An 18,073-nucleotide genomic window follows, 5' to 3' on the forward strand; every position below is an offset into this window, starting at 1 on the left:
ACATTGAATGAATACAAAATATGAGGATTGATTTTCAGAACAAAATCAGTTGGGATCGTGCAAAGCAAAAAGAATTCAACATGGTTGGAAAGTGCTGCACTCCTTATAAAATAGGTGTAGGAATACTGAGCTATGGGATTGTAAGACCCAAAAAATGTTGTTTGGGTTGTTGGTTACCCTACTGGTCCTTTATGGGTGTGAAATTTGGGCTAGTAGCATGTCAGATCAGAAATGGGGGCAAGTAGAAAGAATTCAGAAACATCTTATCATGAGCAACCGCAAAATTGAAATAGTGGTGGCTTATGAGATCTTATTAATGGAAATATGTATCTTCTTGTTAAAGGCTCTACAATGATCTGGATGTTGAGTTAGCTAAAGAAAACCCAAAATATGGAAAAACACCAAAGTTGATTATGGACAAAAGACTAGATAGGTGAAAGAACATGTGGATAAAGCAAAATGACAAAAAACTGAAAAATCAGATGTTAACATTCAAGATTGTCCATTTAACAATGAAGAAAGAAGAAGTTTGTATGGGAAAAGTTAGGAGTTTCATATTGTCAAAGCAAAATGGACGAAACAAAATACTAGGTAAAATAATCTAACCCCAAGGAGATCATGAGGAAAAAGCATGTGTAGGAGCATTATATACTTTACATTAGCACTAGCTCTCATCATTTGAGGTGCAAAACAGGTAGATGGTTGGCACCAAAGGAAGATTTGGAAAAAATAATATGCATATTCTGCAACATGGATGTGGTAGAATGAGGCATCATTTTATACTAGAATGCTCGACATTCAATGACATCAGTTCTGAATATGCAGAAACTTTAGAGGCGAACAACTTAAGTTCCTTATTTGAAGAAAAATATAGTTGGACAAAACTAAAAACCTAGAGATCAAAAGCCATCATCAGAGAGCAGATTTAAATAAGAGGTTACAACTTGGTTAAGGTACTTTGCTCCCTTGTCTTGGGGTGTGTGCTAGTTAGTGATTCCATAAGCTGCTTTGGCCTCGTGGTTGTTGTAAAAAGTCTTTTACTCATTCACAAAAAAAGCTTTTACAATGCAAAAGGAAGCAATTGCTCAAAGAACTATATACTTCCAATGTATCTACATTAACTTGTATGTAGAAACTTCCTTGTTGCATATCTCTTGCATAAATAGCATAAAATAAATATTCCACACATACAAAATTTCCAACTTGAGATGATCACCTTTGCCAAAATATATCTTTCTATCTTACTCAAGCTTTTTAGGTGAAAGATTTTTGTTGAGGATTTTCCAAAATTGTGATAAGAACGCCACTTGTTAGTTGAAGGGAACTTTGGGCACTCCTTGAGGCAAGTGTCTCAATCTCTCTTTCTCTTCAATGCTGATTGTGTCCAACTTCCATTTGGCCTCACAATTAAGCTATGCACTTTAGAAATATTAAATATAGCATTAATTTATTAAAAAGAGAACAGCATAGGACCATTAATATCATTTGCATTAATTCCATTTGGGACTCCTAAGCTTGAGGCACCTTAATACCAACAATCTCCGATTTGAGAAAGATCTTATAGAAGTCAAAAATTCTGTCATTTGCTCAAGGCCTCAAGGTACCTAGAAATGACACACAATCTATCTGAACTCGCGATGCTCATTGGCTTTGTCAATAACAATGAAAAAATGAAAAAATTGTGTGGGAAAAATTTAGTATCATATGGTCCAAAGAAAATGGGCACAAAAAAGACTACTATATCAAAGAATTCAGCTCCATTGGAGATAATGAGGAGAAAGTATACATAGGAACAAATATTAAATGGAGAGAAAAAATGCTTATAGCATAGCCTAGGACAAGTTTCATTACTAGAGGTGTGAAACAAGAAGATGGGTGATACCTAAGGAAGAGTAAATATGTCTATTCTACAACATGAGAGTGGTAGAGATAGAGCAAAATTATCATGGAGTGCTCAACATATGACAACATCCACTCCATCTATGAGGATATTTTAGAAGCAGACAATTCAGTTACTTATTTGAAGAAACACAACTAGACAGAACAACAAACTCAGTGATCAAAATTTATCATTGGAGAGTAGAATGAAAGTAGTTTTGACACCCTATTTTGAGGTGCGTGCTATTTTAGGGGGTCCCATAGGCTGCTTTAGCCTTACTGACATTATGAAAATCTTTCATTTATTCATTCAATTCATCTGCATTATGTACCAAAGTGTCAACTTTTTCCAACTCCACGTTTCTATCTTCCACCATATCACGAACAAAATGAAACTGTTTGTCAATATGCTTTGTGTTGGCATTGAAAATCCGGTTTTTCACTAAACAAATAGCACTCTAGCTATCACAATAGATAATAGTCTAACTTGCATCAAAGCCAATATTAAAACACAACTCCTGGAGCCCAATGGCTTCTGTACAAGCATGAGTATCTGCCATATATTCTACTTTTCTAATAGATAAAGAAACTACAGTTTGGTACTTATCCAACTAATTGCACCACCTAACACGGTGAAACATATCCGCTGATGGATCTTTTCTGTCATTGTCACTTGCCCAATCAGAATCCACATGTCCACCAATGCAAATTGAATGTTGAGGTCCAATAGGGTAACCATGGAAACACAAGGAATGAAGTACCCCTCAAATAGTCGAACACTTTCATTACCACATCCACATGGACCCTGCTAAGATGAGCCATATATCTATTAAGGACCCACATTGGTTGGACAATGTTTGGTTTTGTACATACCATAGCATACATCAAGTTGCCAACAACACTTGCATAAGGTATACTAGACATTTCCTCTACCCTAGTAGGAGAGTTTGGACAATCCTGCCCAAAAAGATTTGTCCCTTGTATTAGTGGGACAACTAACTACCTGCAAGTTATCGTGTTGAATCTTGGCAACAAAGAGTTTGATGGAGCCTTAATTTTTGTCTCCATTTTTTATTGTGAAGAGTCAACAAAGATGGAAAGTTAGTATTAACATCTGAAATAAAGCAGCAATATTGTACCACTGAAAATAATAAACAAAATGGGGAGTTGACAAAAAAGACTCTAATATGGAAGAAAGGAATGGAATTCAAAGCCGACGCTGCCCTCCTGCTCCTAAAGATTGGTGGGTAGAAGATGTTGCAGAGCTGGAGATGAATTTTTATTAGAGAGTAATGGTGGTAATTAAATTAACAGGAAACAGAGGCTCTGCTGCCTTTGTTAAAGGTTTTCCTTATTTACCAGATGAAAAAATGATTTCCAAATACAGAACCTTTATAAGGTCACATGCCATGGTTTATCTCTGTAATATATGAAGTCCATCTTCCAAGTTTGAGTCTGCTAACTCATGCAAGAATTTACCATTGTCCATTCCTCATTCAGTGTAATCAAGAACTCCCGTGTGCTGATTTTAGCAGAGTTCTACTTGTATCTGAAAAGAATTAATGACTTTCAAGAATGACTCCAAATCATGCCCTGTGGAAGCACAGATGATCCATTGCCACAGCACAGTGATATCCTAATTCACCAAATGGGCAAGTCAGTACAAACATAAACTATTGATCCCATTCAATTTTTGATTCATCTTTCTTTTGCACAAATGCACTACTGCTCCGAGTTTTCATTTGATTCCCTCATACTAGTGGTTCCCGATCAAACCATTCACAATCAGCAAAATTCAGACATTTCCTCTCATAATCACAACACTGATGTTTATTTGGCACAGATAGGATTAATAGGCCTTCAGACAATGGCAAATCACTTTTGTCACGATTCTACAAACAATTGTGTCATGTGGTCAAAAAAATGGGCACAATTTCAGGCTGTAGCTGACTTGAAATTTACATATTTTGTTTCCTGCCGACTGTATGGTATACAGAAAAGATCCAGTGATCCTCATGGAAATGACATTTTAAAACTTACGGTGACATATCCTTCTTTACATGTTGCTTACATTGATAAGGCAGAAGAGAGGGAGAAAGACAAAATGTAAAAGGTTTACTATTCTGCTCTTGTGAAAGCATATAACAATCTTGACCAGGGCTGTCACAATTCACAGCACTACTTCTACAGAATCTTCTTTCAACTCACATTCATGGGAACTTGCAACACTGGGACACCAGAATGAGAGCAAGAGAATGATCAAAAGAGCGAGCAGGAACTATAGACAAAGGCACGACTGTGTGGGAAATAATTCTAGAATTGAAAAGGAAACTGATTATCCACCAAAAGCAGGGCATGTTAAAGCTAATGATCCAGATCATGCCAAGAAGCTGTATAAAAATGGAGTGTTATTCACAGGCGCAGGATCCAGGCTTGCACGAAGTCTTGGGTACTTCTTTCTTTGCAGCTCTTCTGGAGTTCACGGGCCATCTGCAGAAATTCTTTATATACTTAAGAAAACAACACTAATGAAATATAAGCAGTGGCGTTAGAGATTTACGGAGACAACTAAATAATAAAATCAATCAAATGAAGGATATTACTGTCAAATTGAGACAGAGAATAAGTCCCACTCCAAAGATGCGATGAATCTTGATATTCAAATATATGCCATGTTGTGTTCCCAGAAGGGAACTGCAGAGATATAGCCATCAGATGAATATGGATGATATCAATATCGAATGATAAATGTTTTGATGTGATGAATAATTGACTCATGATAATATCAAATTGTGGCAAAATTGAAGGAAAAGTGCCGCCGATAATAAGCCAGTGCTATTAATAAATTTATTTCCTTATTTGATTATCATGGCTAAAGAGAATCATGCAATTATGATATATTAAAATAAAATAATGAAGTTAAAGGAAACTATTTAAAAACAAAAGGTGCGATTACTTTTGAAGAAGTGAACTATTCATTTAAAAGGTCACGTCTATAAAGTAAAATGGATGTAAATAGGGGAAGAGATAGTCAAAAAAGGGGTGGTGGAAAAACAAGAAGAACAATAGCAATAAAAAATTACTAAGGATTATTCAGATTTTGTAAGGAAGATTGCAGATCAGAAGGCATGGCTTTAACATAGACTGATATATTGTATTTTAATGATAAAAGACCTCTATTTGTGTTTATTTAAGGTAAAGAGAATAAAATACAATTTGGATTTGTCCTTTGAGATCAATAAGGTGATTATTGGATTATTTCCGACAATGCTCATGTATTAGATTTGTCGTAGGATTCTTTGTTTGATAATTAGGGACAGTGTGAAATATATATATGTTTCCTCATCCATGTCTAATTGGACTTCCCTGTGAAGAAGTTAGAATCCTTTTGGACTAGCATCAAAATGCATAGGTGATATAACTTCTGCATTTAGAGCATAGGAACAATTGATGATATTTTAAAGTATATTGTCTGATAAAGTTATACGTAAGAATCTTCATTGTGGTAGACTCAATTGCCCAAATAAATAAGGAACTAGTCTTTGGAATATTGAAATACAATCATTGGAGTTATACTTGAAGTCAGCGGTTCTTTTCTATATCACCTTCTTGCAACCATCAACTCAATTATTGATACAACCATATATACATATTCAATCATTTCACGCATTCATATAACTTTTATTTTAATTGAGTTTAAGAATTTTTGCCAACTTAAGAACTCACAAGATTTAAATTTGCTATAGAAAAGTGTTGAACCAAGTCATAAATGTTTAAGGAAGGTTTACCTGCCTAGGTTTAGAAATGGCTGAAGTTCAGGGGAAGTGAATCGGGAGATCATACCCGTTCATTGGCCAAAATTGACTGAGTAATCCTATTGGAGAATTGGCAAAGCTCTTGGTTTTCCAATCTGTGGTTTTGGGAACCAACAGAGTTAACATACTTACTCTGGTCATGCTAGCTCTATCTCTAACAATCTCAATCCCAAGAACATCTTTTTCTGCATGTAGATTTTTCATTTCAAATTTTGTTGCTATCAAAGACTTCAAATCTGCAATCATTCTTTTACCATTCCCAATAAATAACTTATCATCCACATGCAAAGTTATGATAAGAATGTGCCCATTTTCAAATATTAACTATACTCAATGGTTAGATTTAGATCTTAGAAATCCCAAAGACAATACATAGGTGTCAAACTTTTCATACCACATTGTAGGAGATGGTTACAAACCATACAACAATTTCTTCAGCTTACAGACAAGGTTCTCTTTACCATTTCAATGAGATTTTTGCCAAACTTTTCATATCACATTATAGTAGATGGTTTAAAACCGTACAAAGATTTCTTCAACTTACAAACAAGTCTCTGTTTACCTTTTTAATGAGATGTTCTAGCTATATCATTTAAATTTCCTCCTCCAAATGGAATGTTGTCTTTACATTGATTTGTTCGACTTCCAAGTCATAAGCTGTTGCAAGTGATAACACAAATCAAATGGATATCAACTTAGCTATAGGAGAGAATATCTCATTGTAATCGATTCTCTCCACGTGTGAGCACCCCTTCAAAACCAACTGTACCGTGTGCTTCTCAGCACTACCATTTGCACCAAATTTCTTTTCTTCAACACCATTTACATTTAACAGGTTTTCATCCTTCAAGCAAAGGTACCATATCCCATGTAGCATTCTTCTTCAATGCAACCGTCTCTTTATTAAGGACTTACATCTAAGAATCTGTATCATGTATACCCATAGCCTCTCTGACAATATACGCAACTAGAATCCAATAAAGAATATTGATACCTTTCTGGTGAACAACCATATCTATTAGGTTGTTGCCTATCACAAGGAGACCTTAATTGTTGAGGTTGAGGTTCTTGCTCTTCTTCAGAACTTTCAAAGCTGCTTAAGCTTTCCTCATCAGCAGGTCCACTGTAATAAACTCTGCTGGAATTGGAATAAACATTTGTCTTGGGGCCAATAAGAATTTCGTCAAATAGTTGCTCCGTATACATGTCCTCAAGCGATATTATTACTAAACCATCAATAAACTTATTCTCCCAAATAATACCAATATGGATTAATGGAGTTTTCAGAATACAGTACTAAACTTTCATGCGAACTTTAACATCAAATCAAACAACTAATGTCTCAGACTTATCCTCTACAGCTCACTACCTATGGATTTTCAATATTGAATAAATCATTGGCATACATGAGTCTGGACGCAATATGGTTCAGTCACATTAGATAGTTAAAGCACAAATGCAGTGGCAGATCAAAACCTGGTACACCGCAGCTAGTCTGAGTTATTGGCTCGTGGTGAAGTGCTGCTATAGGAGCTCACGCACCAGTGAGGTCAAAGTAGTCATGTTGAATCCAACATACTGTCACGTCTCGACTAGAAGATGGACTACTGCTGATGAGCACCTTATTTACTTGTTGCTGAGATCACTATTACTGCCGCCTGACTTCAGATGTTCTCCGTGCCTCTAGGTAAGTCACCCACACACTATATTCATTCCAAACGTAAGCCACCTAAATACTGGCACACCATATTCATTCCAAACGTAAGCCACCTAAATACTGGTCTATGGCGTTGGCACCATCTTCTTCCTGTGACCCATGAGATCACTGCAGATATATGACCCGCAGAACCTCTGTGTTACAGCTGTGTATTCTCCTCCACTTCAGCAGTCAAGATACTACGTCCTGCACTTGCTCTTCCTTCTTCACATGGCTGCTGGTGAATGCAGACTTCTTGGCAGCCTAGAAGGATTCGGATTTGACAGTCCAGAATTATCTTTCTTTTGCAAAGTCGATTCCAAGAGCAGCTGGAGGTTACGTCCCACTACTCGATGCCTTAGAGATTTCGTCCTTTGGCAATCCAGTCGCAAGCAACCATTCAACATTTTATATTATCATATATTCGTTGTGTCTTTCCCAAGACTGAGCCTCTTATTTATAACCTCGAAGTAAGGTAAGAGTGTTGGAATAAGAGATGTGGGATAAAACACCAATTTCGTCTTCTAGTGACTTAAGTCACTTTATAAAGTGAATGTCTTAATAAAACATAAAGTAACTTTATTAATGTACTTTAATACATTAAATGACGAACTTAAGACAAATCTTCCCTTGTGATTGGCAGGCATCCTTATTGGTAATGTCGTTAATCTATCCAGATGTGGAGATAGATCAACCAGGTGCCAAAAGAACTAGCGCGAAAGAGGGTACATGACATCCACTAGGTGGCATGTAATGTCCTTGGGAGACACAATCTCGTACAAATATTTGACCCATTACGCGGTGACTTAACACTAATTAGGTGTGCTCGTACAACCTTTGTACGATGGCTTATGCCTTCACCACCCAAGTCGGATATGCGTAATCACATCCAATTTGTCTGTACAACAAATCCACTTAGCATGACGTACAAAAGCCCCAAACAACTGTATGACTACTCTTTCCTCCTTAAAATGTAGTGCAAGGCTCCTCCAGTTAGCCCGTACCATGAAATCAATGTGATTCGTACATGATTAAATTCCGTACAATAGGCTTCGATCTGTAGCTATCAACCTATATAGATCACCTACCTACCCTATGTACTTAGTTTGTTTTCTGTTGAATGAGAGCACGACAAACCCTCACCACTAGATTCAGATTTTAAGCTCTTGACTTCAATATGCAACATAATGATTATTGGGGATCAAAACATTGTATCATGGAAGTTGGAATGAATTGTCAAGAACAAGAAGTGATCTATATTTTCAAAATATGAATAACTGACAATAGATATATCTTCAGGAAGGAAATGTTGTATTAAATAATGATAGCACTTCAGATTACACAATTTCAAATTGAGAGCAAAGCAGAATAGGGCAAGGAGTTACTCCCACCAAAACTGCGAATGCCAAGTAGGGATGATCTTTCACCTTCAAAATGGCAGACGATTGAACTCCAACATGAATTTGCACATTTAAGAAAATACCAAATTCTCATACCTGCAACAACTAAGCTGACCTTATATATGGCTTTGGAGAAACTTCTTGAAGGATTACAAAAAGTGTTGACACAACCATAATTCTATTGACGATAAACTAAAAAAGGGCCTGAGAAATGATAATTTTTATTTTGGGGCCATACAATTTTTTAAAATTAAATTATTTAATAGTATTGGGGACAATACAATGCTTCCCCCTAAAGAATTGCTTGCCCTCAAGCAATTGCAGACTTGGATACTATAGGATTTCTTTGCCTTCCTAGTTGACATTCTTGACTGTCAAGTGCTTTATTGTAATAGAAATTCCTCAACTTGTCTCTGAGGTTGATGATCTCAGTTGGTTTCAGAATTCATTTCCCCTATTCGTCAATAGGTAGTAGTTCACTGTGACATGCTGCTTGACGGCATTTTTGAGGTACGGCACATAAAAAACATTGTGAAGTCATCTCCCCTCAAGAAGTTCCAAAACATTGTGAATTCCACTTCCCTCAAGAAGTACCAACTCGTAGGCTGCTTCGGTCACCCTTTGAACTACTCTGTAGGGTCCATAGAAGCGTGACTTCAACTTCTCGTTACCACATGTATTCAGGGAGGATTGTACGATTGAAGCTAGAGGTATACCAGATTGCCAACCTCAAAACTCAACTCAACCCTGTGTTGGTCAACATACATCTTTTGTTGGTTCTAAGCCCTCTAGAGGTTGTCCTTGAGAGATCTCAAAATGTCCAAACTTTCCTATAGCCAATCCTTGGCCCTTGGTGCACGTCTGTCACTTGACACCAGATCCATGAATGATAAAGTCTCATAATTATACAATGCTCTAGAGGGTGTCATACCTATCGATATGTGGTGTTGTAACAATGTTTTGCTAAGTGTAACCAACGGACCTACGCCTTTTGCCGGTTTGGAATGTAGTTCACCCCCAACCATTTGTTCACAGTATTTGTCTAACCATCTGTCTGCGGGTGGTAGCTAGTGCTTGGCGATAACTCCGTTCAGGGAAATTGAAATGACTCCATCCATAACGTGTTGAGAAAGCAGCTATCTCTATCACTCTCTATGTTCCCCATAAGGCCATGTAAGAGAAGTACCTCACAAAAGAACAACTTGACCACTTGAGCTGCCTCGCATCTAGTGGAGATGGCAAAGAAACGGGCATATTTAGTCAAACAATCCACCCTTGTAATCCCTCCCTTGTACTTTGGGAAGTCCCATAATGAAGTCCATCGAGATGCTACCCCACTTCTGATTGGAGATTGGCAACAACTGAAGAAGTCCTACAGGTAAGGTTTGCTCGAATTTTTTCTGTTGGCAAGTGGAGCATATCCACACGTACTGCAGTACATCATTAAGGCTCTTCCAAGAGAACCTTTCTCAAATTTGTCTATAGGTCTTCAAGTATTTTGGGTGGCTGACCAAGAATGAGTCATGTATTTGTTTTAGAATTCTTTCCTTCATCTTGGGACTCAAATACCAAATAGACTATTCCCTTGTAGTAAATGATGTTGTCAACCACTTTGTATTTGTCATCCTGTACTTGACCATCCATTAGCAGGCACGTGAATGTATTCTTAGAGTATTCAACCAACATATATGCCTTCTGATCAATCGAAATCTGAGATAGTGAACATATGCCAGGTCTTCTTGATAGGACATCGACTACCACATATTTCTATCCTTTCACATACTCGATATCAAAGTCAAATGCTTGGATTTTGCTCACCCATTGTGATTGCTGTTAGGACAAATCCTTCTCCAAGAATTATTTCAGGCTATTGTGGTTTGTCTGTATGATAAATTTTGCTCCAACAAGGTTACTCCTTGTCTGTGGTCTATTTATGATACCATTGCATTTTCCCCAGGAGACACAATCTCATACGAATACTTGTGACCCCTCACGTGGTGATTACACACCAATTAGGCGAATTTGTACAACCTTTATACGGTGACAACCTTTGTATGGTTGCTTATGCCTATTCCACCCAAGTCAGATTTGCACAATCAGGTCCAATTTGTCTATACAATAGATCCTCAACATGACGTATGACAATCCCAAACAATCGTGTGACTGCACTCTCCTCTATATGATGCACTATATGGTTCTTTTGATTAGCTTGTAGGACAAGCAATTAGCTCATATGAAAAGCAATCAGCCTATATGGCGAAATCAGTGTGATTCTTACAATCATTTTTGTTTGGCAAGCTTCAATATGCAGTTGTCAATCTATACAGATCAGCTCCCTCCCCTACGCACTTGGACTTGTTTCTTTCGTACGACAGCAAGACGAACCCTCACCACTAGATTTGGATTTCAAGCTCTTGACTTCGGAACACAATGCAATGATGATTGGGGTTCTAAACATGGTACATGCAAGTTGGAATGGAATTTCGAAGGACATGAAATAATTTATATTTTCAAAATATGATTGTTAAAGTATTTAATAGACATGTATATATATCAATATACATGTCCTATATGTCAATATACTTATGTGTACAATAGATCCACTCAACACGACGTACGACAATGCCAAACAATCATGACTACACTCTCCTCTGTATGATTCATGGAATGGCTCTTTTAATTAGCTTGTATGACAAGCAGTTAGCTCTTATGATAAGTTGTCAGCCTGTACGGAGAAATTAATGTGATTCTTATAGTCAATTTTGTATGGCAGGCTTCAATGTGTAGTTGTCAACCTGTATGGATCACCTCCCTACTCTATGCACTTGGACTGTTTTCTGCCGTACAACAGCAAGAGGAACCCTCACCATTAGATTTGGATTTCAAGCTCTTGACTTTGAAATACAATGTAATGATTATTGGGGATCAAAACATGGTACATGCAAGTTGGAATGGAATTTCAAAGAACATGAAATTATCTATAATTTCAAAATATGATTGTTAAAGTATTTGATATCCATGTATAAATATCACATATATTTAATATGATTGTTCTATTCATTGACATGTCACCGCAAGATAATATATGTATTAAATCTGATCGGTCAAAGATGCAATGTACAGAAAACAATAGTGCAAAGTATCGTAGAGTTCGATCTCTCTTACTCATATTCAGACCTGCACTACAATAATCAGAATTAAAATATTATTGTTTCAGAATCATAAACAATTGTGAAGTATTATTATCTCATCATTGTCGTATCAACCTGCGAGAAATTAAAAGATCAGTAAGAGCACCATTCAAGAGGTAAAGAAAATTAAACAATATCTATATATTAATCTACAATAAATCTAATCTACTATGACAATGATTAACTGCCAACAAACATATCTTCAAGAAGGAAACTTGGTATTAAATAATGATAGCACTTCAGATTATACAATTTCAGAATGAGAGCAAATTAGAATAATGTGAGGAGTTACTCCCGTTGAAACTGCGGATGCCAAGTAGGGAGGATCTTTCACCTTTGAAATGCCAGACAACGAAACTCCAAGAGGAATTCGTAAATATAAGAAAATACCGAACCCATCTAATTTACTTTAACAATGATTAACTGACAACAAACATATCTTTAGGAAGGAAACTTTGTATTAAATAATGATAGCACTTCAGATTACACAATTTCAGACTGAAAGCAACTTAGAATAATGTGAGGAGTTATTCCCATTGAAACTGCGGATGCCAAGTAGGGAGGATCTTTCACCTTTGAAATGGCAGACAACTGAACTCTATTAGGAATTCACAAATATAAGAAAATATCAAATCCACATACCTACAACAACAACTAACCTGACCTTATAAATGGCTTTAGAGAAACTCCCCAAAGGATTACAAAAAGTGCCAACATGGCCAAACTGTTATTGATAGTAAAATAAAAAAGGGCACGAGAGATGATTATAATTTTGGGGCCATACACACAAAATTATTAAATTAAATTATTTGATAATATCGCTGACATTATATTGCATAGTTCATTTCTTTCAAGAGTAGATGGTTCCTGAACTACTTCCCTTAATTGTTTCTCTTCCTTTTCTAGCTTTAAATAAATATTGGAAGGTTTCAACTCAAATGATCATATTTCTATTTTAAAGCACCTTCTTTGTAACTGGTTTCTCAAATCTTGTAACCTTTCACAATGATGCAAGGCCAATAAAGATACATTTATCCACCTTGTTTTACAATTTTGATCTTTCCTCACTTGGCGCATGTGCAGATGCCTCACAACCAACGAGTCTAGGATTTCTCAATGCGGGCTTCTTCCCAGACCACACCTCAATGAGTGTTTTGTCAACAAGTGCTGAAGTAGATCCATTAATTCAATAACATGCAGTGGCTGCAGCTTTAAACCAAAAATTCTATTCAAGCCAACACCACTTAACATACTCCTAGCCCTCACCATTAGCGTTTTGTTCATCATTTTTGCAACTCCATTTTACTATGTATTGTATATAGTTGTCTTCTGTCTTTCAATCTCATGGTCCTTATAAAACTTGTCAAATTCTGTTGAACAAACTCAGTGCTATTGTTAATCCTCAAACACTTATTTTTTCTACCAGCTTTGTTTTCAATCAAGGATTTAAATCTTTAAACCAACTAAAAACTTCAGATTTACTTACAAAAAAATACACAAATGTCCTTCGACTATAGTCATCTATGAATGAAAAAATGTACAAATCTAGATATTGAAGAAACAATAATGGGACCAAATACATTTGGTTTAATATAATCCAAAACCCTTGATATTTATGAGAACTAGAATAAAAAGAAACACGATTTTTCTTTACCATAAACATAATTTTTGCAGAAGTCAAACTTGAGATTAAATCATCAAGGCCTTCAACAAAGCTCTTATTTTTCATCTCACCAATGTAATCGAGCCTCAGGTTCCATGTGATTGTCTTTTCAGTTGGAGCTTCCTCCAAAGCATGTACACCCTTAGGTACCGAAAAGGCATGATCATCAGATGTAAAAACAACAATCTTTTTCTTTACTTGATTTGATGGTAAGGACAAAGAGTCCAAGGCCCTTTTCTTGGATTTCACAAAAACACTTTTACATTGAACTCTGCATGCATCGATCTTATACAAAGTGCTAATCCAAACACCCTTAGTGAGCACCATTGAGCCTCTTGTGATCTTGCATCCATCTCACAAACCAAAAATATGCAATACACCCCTTCACTCTAGTATCAGGTTATCAAAATTTGACTTGACCATGATCAACAACCTATAGGTGAGAGTTATGACCACAATACACCTTCTCAACATCAAACTCTTCATACCTTGAAAGACAACTTCTATAAGAGGTCACGCGGAAAGAAGCATCTGAATTCATCACCCGCACATCTTATGATGCATGTGTTGCCAAGGCTTTGACAAAAGCTTCTACTTCATTTGTGAGATGATTTATCAGAGTCATACCAAGGAGAATTATTATTACCTTTCTTTTTCTTCTCCTCCTCGCACTCTTCTCCAAGATGACCAGGTTTGGCACAATTTCAACATTTTGCTTTGGACTTGTTACCAGGAGACTTAGATCACCCCAAACACATAGATTTAGCCTTCTTGCCCATTTTCTTTCCTATTTCTATCATTCTACTACGAGCAACCGGGGCCTCTTTAGCCATCTCAAAAGACTTGTTTATCTTTCAAATAACAATAAACCAAGCACATCCTCCATCATGAAAGTAGTTCATGTGCTTTCAATGGCCATCACAAGGTAGTCCCATGAGTTCAACAAAGAACATAACAAGAAGTTAAGAACATACATTTATCTTGAATCAAGTTTGTCACCAACAGAATTTAGTTCAGCAACTAGCATATTAAATGCATTCTTGTGATCTGCAAAAAACCCTCCTTCCATGCTTTGAGAATAGAACTCCCTTATCAGGAATAATTAATTGACCAAAGACTTCCCTATAACACCAATATTTTTACAAAGTGTAATTGCAATCTTCTCCTCATGGACATTTAGTAGCACTGAATTAACAGTCAGAGGCTTATCAAACCCTTGGCTTTACGATCGATTTTATCCCATTCATCCTGCAATGTAGTTTAGGGTTTTGCTAAAGAAAATGCAGCCCATTGATCTCTATCTACAAGCATGTCCTCCATTTTCAGTTCCCACAATTAAAATGTCCTGCCATCAACTTTATCCATTTCTATGCTGTTGGATGTGCTTGCCATCTGGAATCTGCAATGAGGTTAAGAAACTTTTACTTGCAAAAACTTCCACTGAAAATGATCTACACAAAAAAACTCTACAACCCACCAAGGATAACATAGCTGGCCAGGCTCTGATACCAAATGAAAGGAAAGCAGAGGAGTGGAGACAAGCTTCCTAATGTAAATCCCATCAGAGAGTTAATGCAGTTTTCGTTGCAAACCTCTGAACATTGTTATAGATAAAAGTAACACAAAAACAAATTTTCAGATCTAACAAAAATACACAAGCAAAGCACAGGTTAATTGTATTGCAATAAAAAACTGTTACAAACAATATGCAAGTCTATGGTCTTGCAGGTGTCCAGACTAATTCTGGCAGCATCATGACTTCTCTCAAAAATATTTCATCTCTCTCATCTTCTATAAGACTTTGTATTTATACAGTTTACATGCAAAAGGAAGCAGCTGCCTAAAGGACTGCCCACATTCAATGTATATGCAACTACTATCTAAACTTTTCCTTCGTGCATATCTCTTGCATAAATAATATTCGATATAAATATTATTTATTTAGCACATACAAAACATCCAACATGAGATAACCAAGCTTTCTGCCAAAATTTACCTTTTTATTTCACTCCAAGACTTTCTGGGTGGAAGATTTGGTCCTGTTGAGAATCTTTCTAAAACCATGCATAAGAAAGCCACTTGTCACTTAGGAGAAGTTTTGGGAACTCTTTATTAATTCTTTTCTTAAAACATCCCTCCTTGTGAAAAGTGTCACAGCCTCTCATTTTCCTCAATGCTAATGACACCCAACTTCCATTAGGCTCTGCAATTAAGCTATGCAATTTGGAAACATTAAATATAGCATTGATTTGATAAAAAATAAGAGAACAACATATATAATATTAAATCCATTTGGGACTCCTAAGGTTGAGATACTTCAATCCCAACAAACTTATCATTTCTTAAGCTTGAAATGTATTTAATTTTTAAATTAATCCTTTTGCACCATTTTCAAGTTTTAAACCTTTAAATTTTTTTCTTTCCTTGGTCCCAGTTATTTGTTATTTTAAAATAAATTATGGATTTTTTATTGAATGGCAACATTGCAAATCTAATTTTTTTTTGTAAATGATCAAACTGTTAGGATTACCTTCAGGCTCTCTGAACCCTCAAAAGTTAATTGTAGCATATAGCTTGACTTATTGGGAAGATTTAGTATTACTTTTTGGTTCTCAGTCTTCCATTTAAAAAAATAATCTTTAGAAAAATATTTGAGATGAAAGAATACTGCTTTGTAAATACAAAATGTTTTCTTACATTTTGTTGGGGAAACAAAAATTAAACAGGACAAGTCAGGAGCTTGTAACAGTGAAAACGAGCTTTCAGCACTTTATGATGAATGGATTTGTACATGGGTTCTTCATATCCTGACATCAAATGAAGTCAGTTGCCGAGCTTTGGCTGGAGCTTCATATTTTCTTGCTCTTTCTACTGCAGGGGGATCAAAACATGCTGAAGAATTTAGAGACAAGGTATGCTTAATAGTTCTCAATCCAAATAATCTATACCAACAAAGAACCTCTGCTAAGGGCAAGGTTTGAATATAAGCATTTATTATTGTTATAATGATTATCTTGAGTTGCTCGAGTGTTGGTGGCATTTCTATTGAATAAAGACATATTTACATAAGATGAAATATTTGTGTTGCAGCTCATAGATGTTCGGGGAATTCACAAATTAGTTGCCCTTCTCTCGCATGAAAGTGCTTCTGTACGCTTTAATGCATTGTTGGCTTTAGGAAATTTACTTCGCCATTGTCCAACTACACATTCTGAAGCATTGCGACTTGGAGCTCTGAGAAAGCTGGCATTAATCTTCAATGAAGCAGTGAGTAAATTCAATGCTATTCATTATTCATATGAAAAGAATTCATTGTGTTCTACAACTTCTAAGTTTGTGAGTTATGGTCTTTCAGCGAGAAGAACCTCAGCAGAATCTGTGCATGGACACTTTTCTCTGTCTTTGTGACTCTGATTTACCTGGTAAGCATTTTCCAAAGCGCCTCTTATTATCTGCTTTAATTTTTTTAACATTTATTTGGATAGGCTTTGAATTTTTTTTCACTTGCTTGGAGCAGGAATATTTCATGAATTGCATGACAATGGATTAATTAATCAAGCATTTGACTGGGTACATTGTACAACCAGCAAGAGGATCTGCAAAAAGGCAAGCTTTGAAAATATTGAATATTGGTGCAGTTAAGTAGGCCTTTCCTTTAGCTTAATAAAACAGGTGCCCTTATCTAATAACTTGCTCTTTATTCTATTTGACACACTTTCAGCAAATAATTTGAGATTGATTACCGTCTTTCCTGTTTGTGATCTATTGGTGATACTTGCCAAAATGCAAGATGTTCTGCAAAACAAAACCACGCTGTTTAGAACTTGTATATTTTTCATATAGTCAGAAGTATTACTCTTGATGATACAAGGTTTCTACAGTGCTGAAATGTTATATTTTCTGCAGGTTATTGAGTCTATTAATGTTTTAATAGATAAAACTTCAGAATCTCGTAGTGGATTGCTTCAACTTCATCTTGTTCAGCCTCTGCTTTCTGTTATAAGAACCAATCAATGCAACAAACTCCGTCTGGTGAAGATCTTATTGGTTCTCACTATTGTTTTATTTTATTTAATATTATGCTGTCTCGTGGAAGCATTTGACAACCTTATCGTATCTGAGACATTTAACCTGTTTATCAGGTTGCGCTTATGGCCCTGGAAAGTGCTTGCTGCAAGGAAGATGGTGAAATGCAAAGAAATGATTTTATATGTGATGGAGGAGTGAAGACACTGATGCAAATTATAGAGTCCAAGAATGTTGTTTTGCTTGTTCAGGTGGATGCATTCTATGTGCTTTCTTTCTTAAACAATTTTAGTAGTCTATATAAAATTTATACATTTTCCAAGCCATGTGTTTTAGGATTCTACAATGTTACTTTTTCAAGGCATCCTAATCTATAAATTTTACGTGTCACTACATATCACACA

General features: G+C 36.1%; 1 protein-coding gene across 1 annotated transcript in view; it reads left to right on the forward strand.

The window, feature by feature from the left end:
- Positions 1-18,073, forward strand: part of LOC149554615 (uncharacterized) — a 71,041-nt gene that overhangs the window by 9,768 nt on the left and 43,200 nt on the right. The window contains exons 3-8 of the mRNA XM_089828665.1: positions 16,370-16,555; positions 16,734-16,910; positions 16,999-17,065; positions 17,161-17,249; positions 17,550-17,675; positions 17,786-17,920. Of these exons, the coding sequence (XP_089684791.1) occupies positions 16,370-16,555; positions 16,734-16,910; positions 16,999-17,065; positions 17,161-17,249; positions 17,550-17,675; positions 17,786-17,920 (780 nt within the window). The remainder of the gene's footprint in view (positions 1-16,369; positions 16,556-16,733; positions 16,911-16,998; positions 17,066-17,160; positions 17,250-17,549; positions 17,676-17,785; positions 17,921-18,073) is intronic.

This window comes from Cupressus sempervirens, chromosome 5 (assembly GCF_028749045.1).
Source record: "Cupressus sempervirens isolate cs-2001-9-10 chromosome 5, ASM2874904v1, whole genome shotgun sequence".
NCBI classification, from domain to species: domain Eukaryota; kingdom Viridiplantae; phylum Streptophyta; class Pinopsida; order Cupressales; family Cupressaceae; genus Cupressus; species Cupressus sempervirens.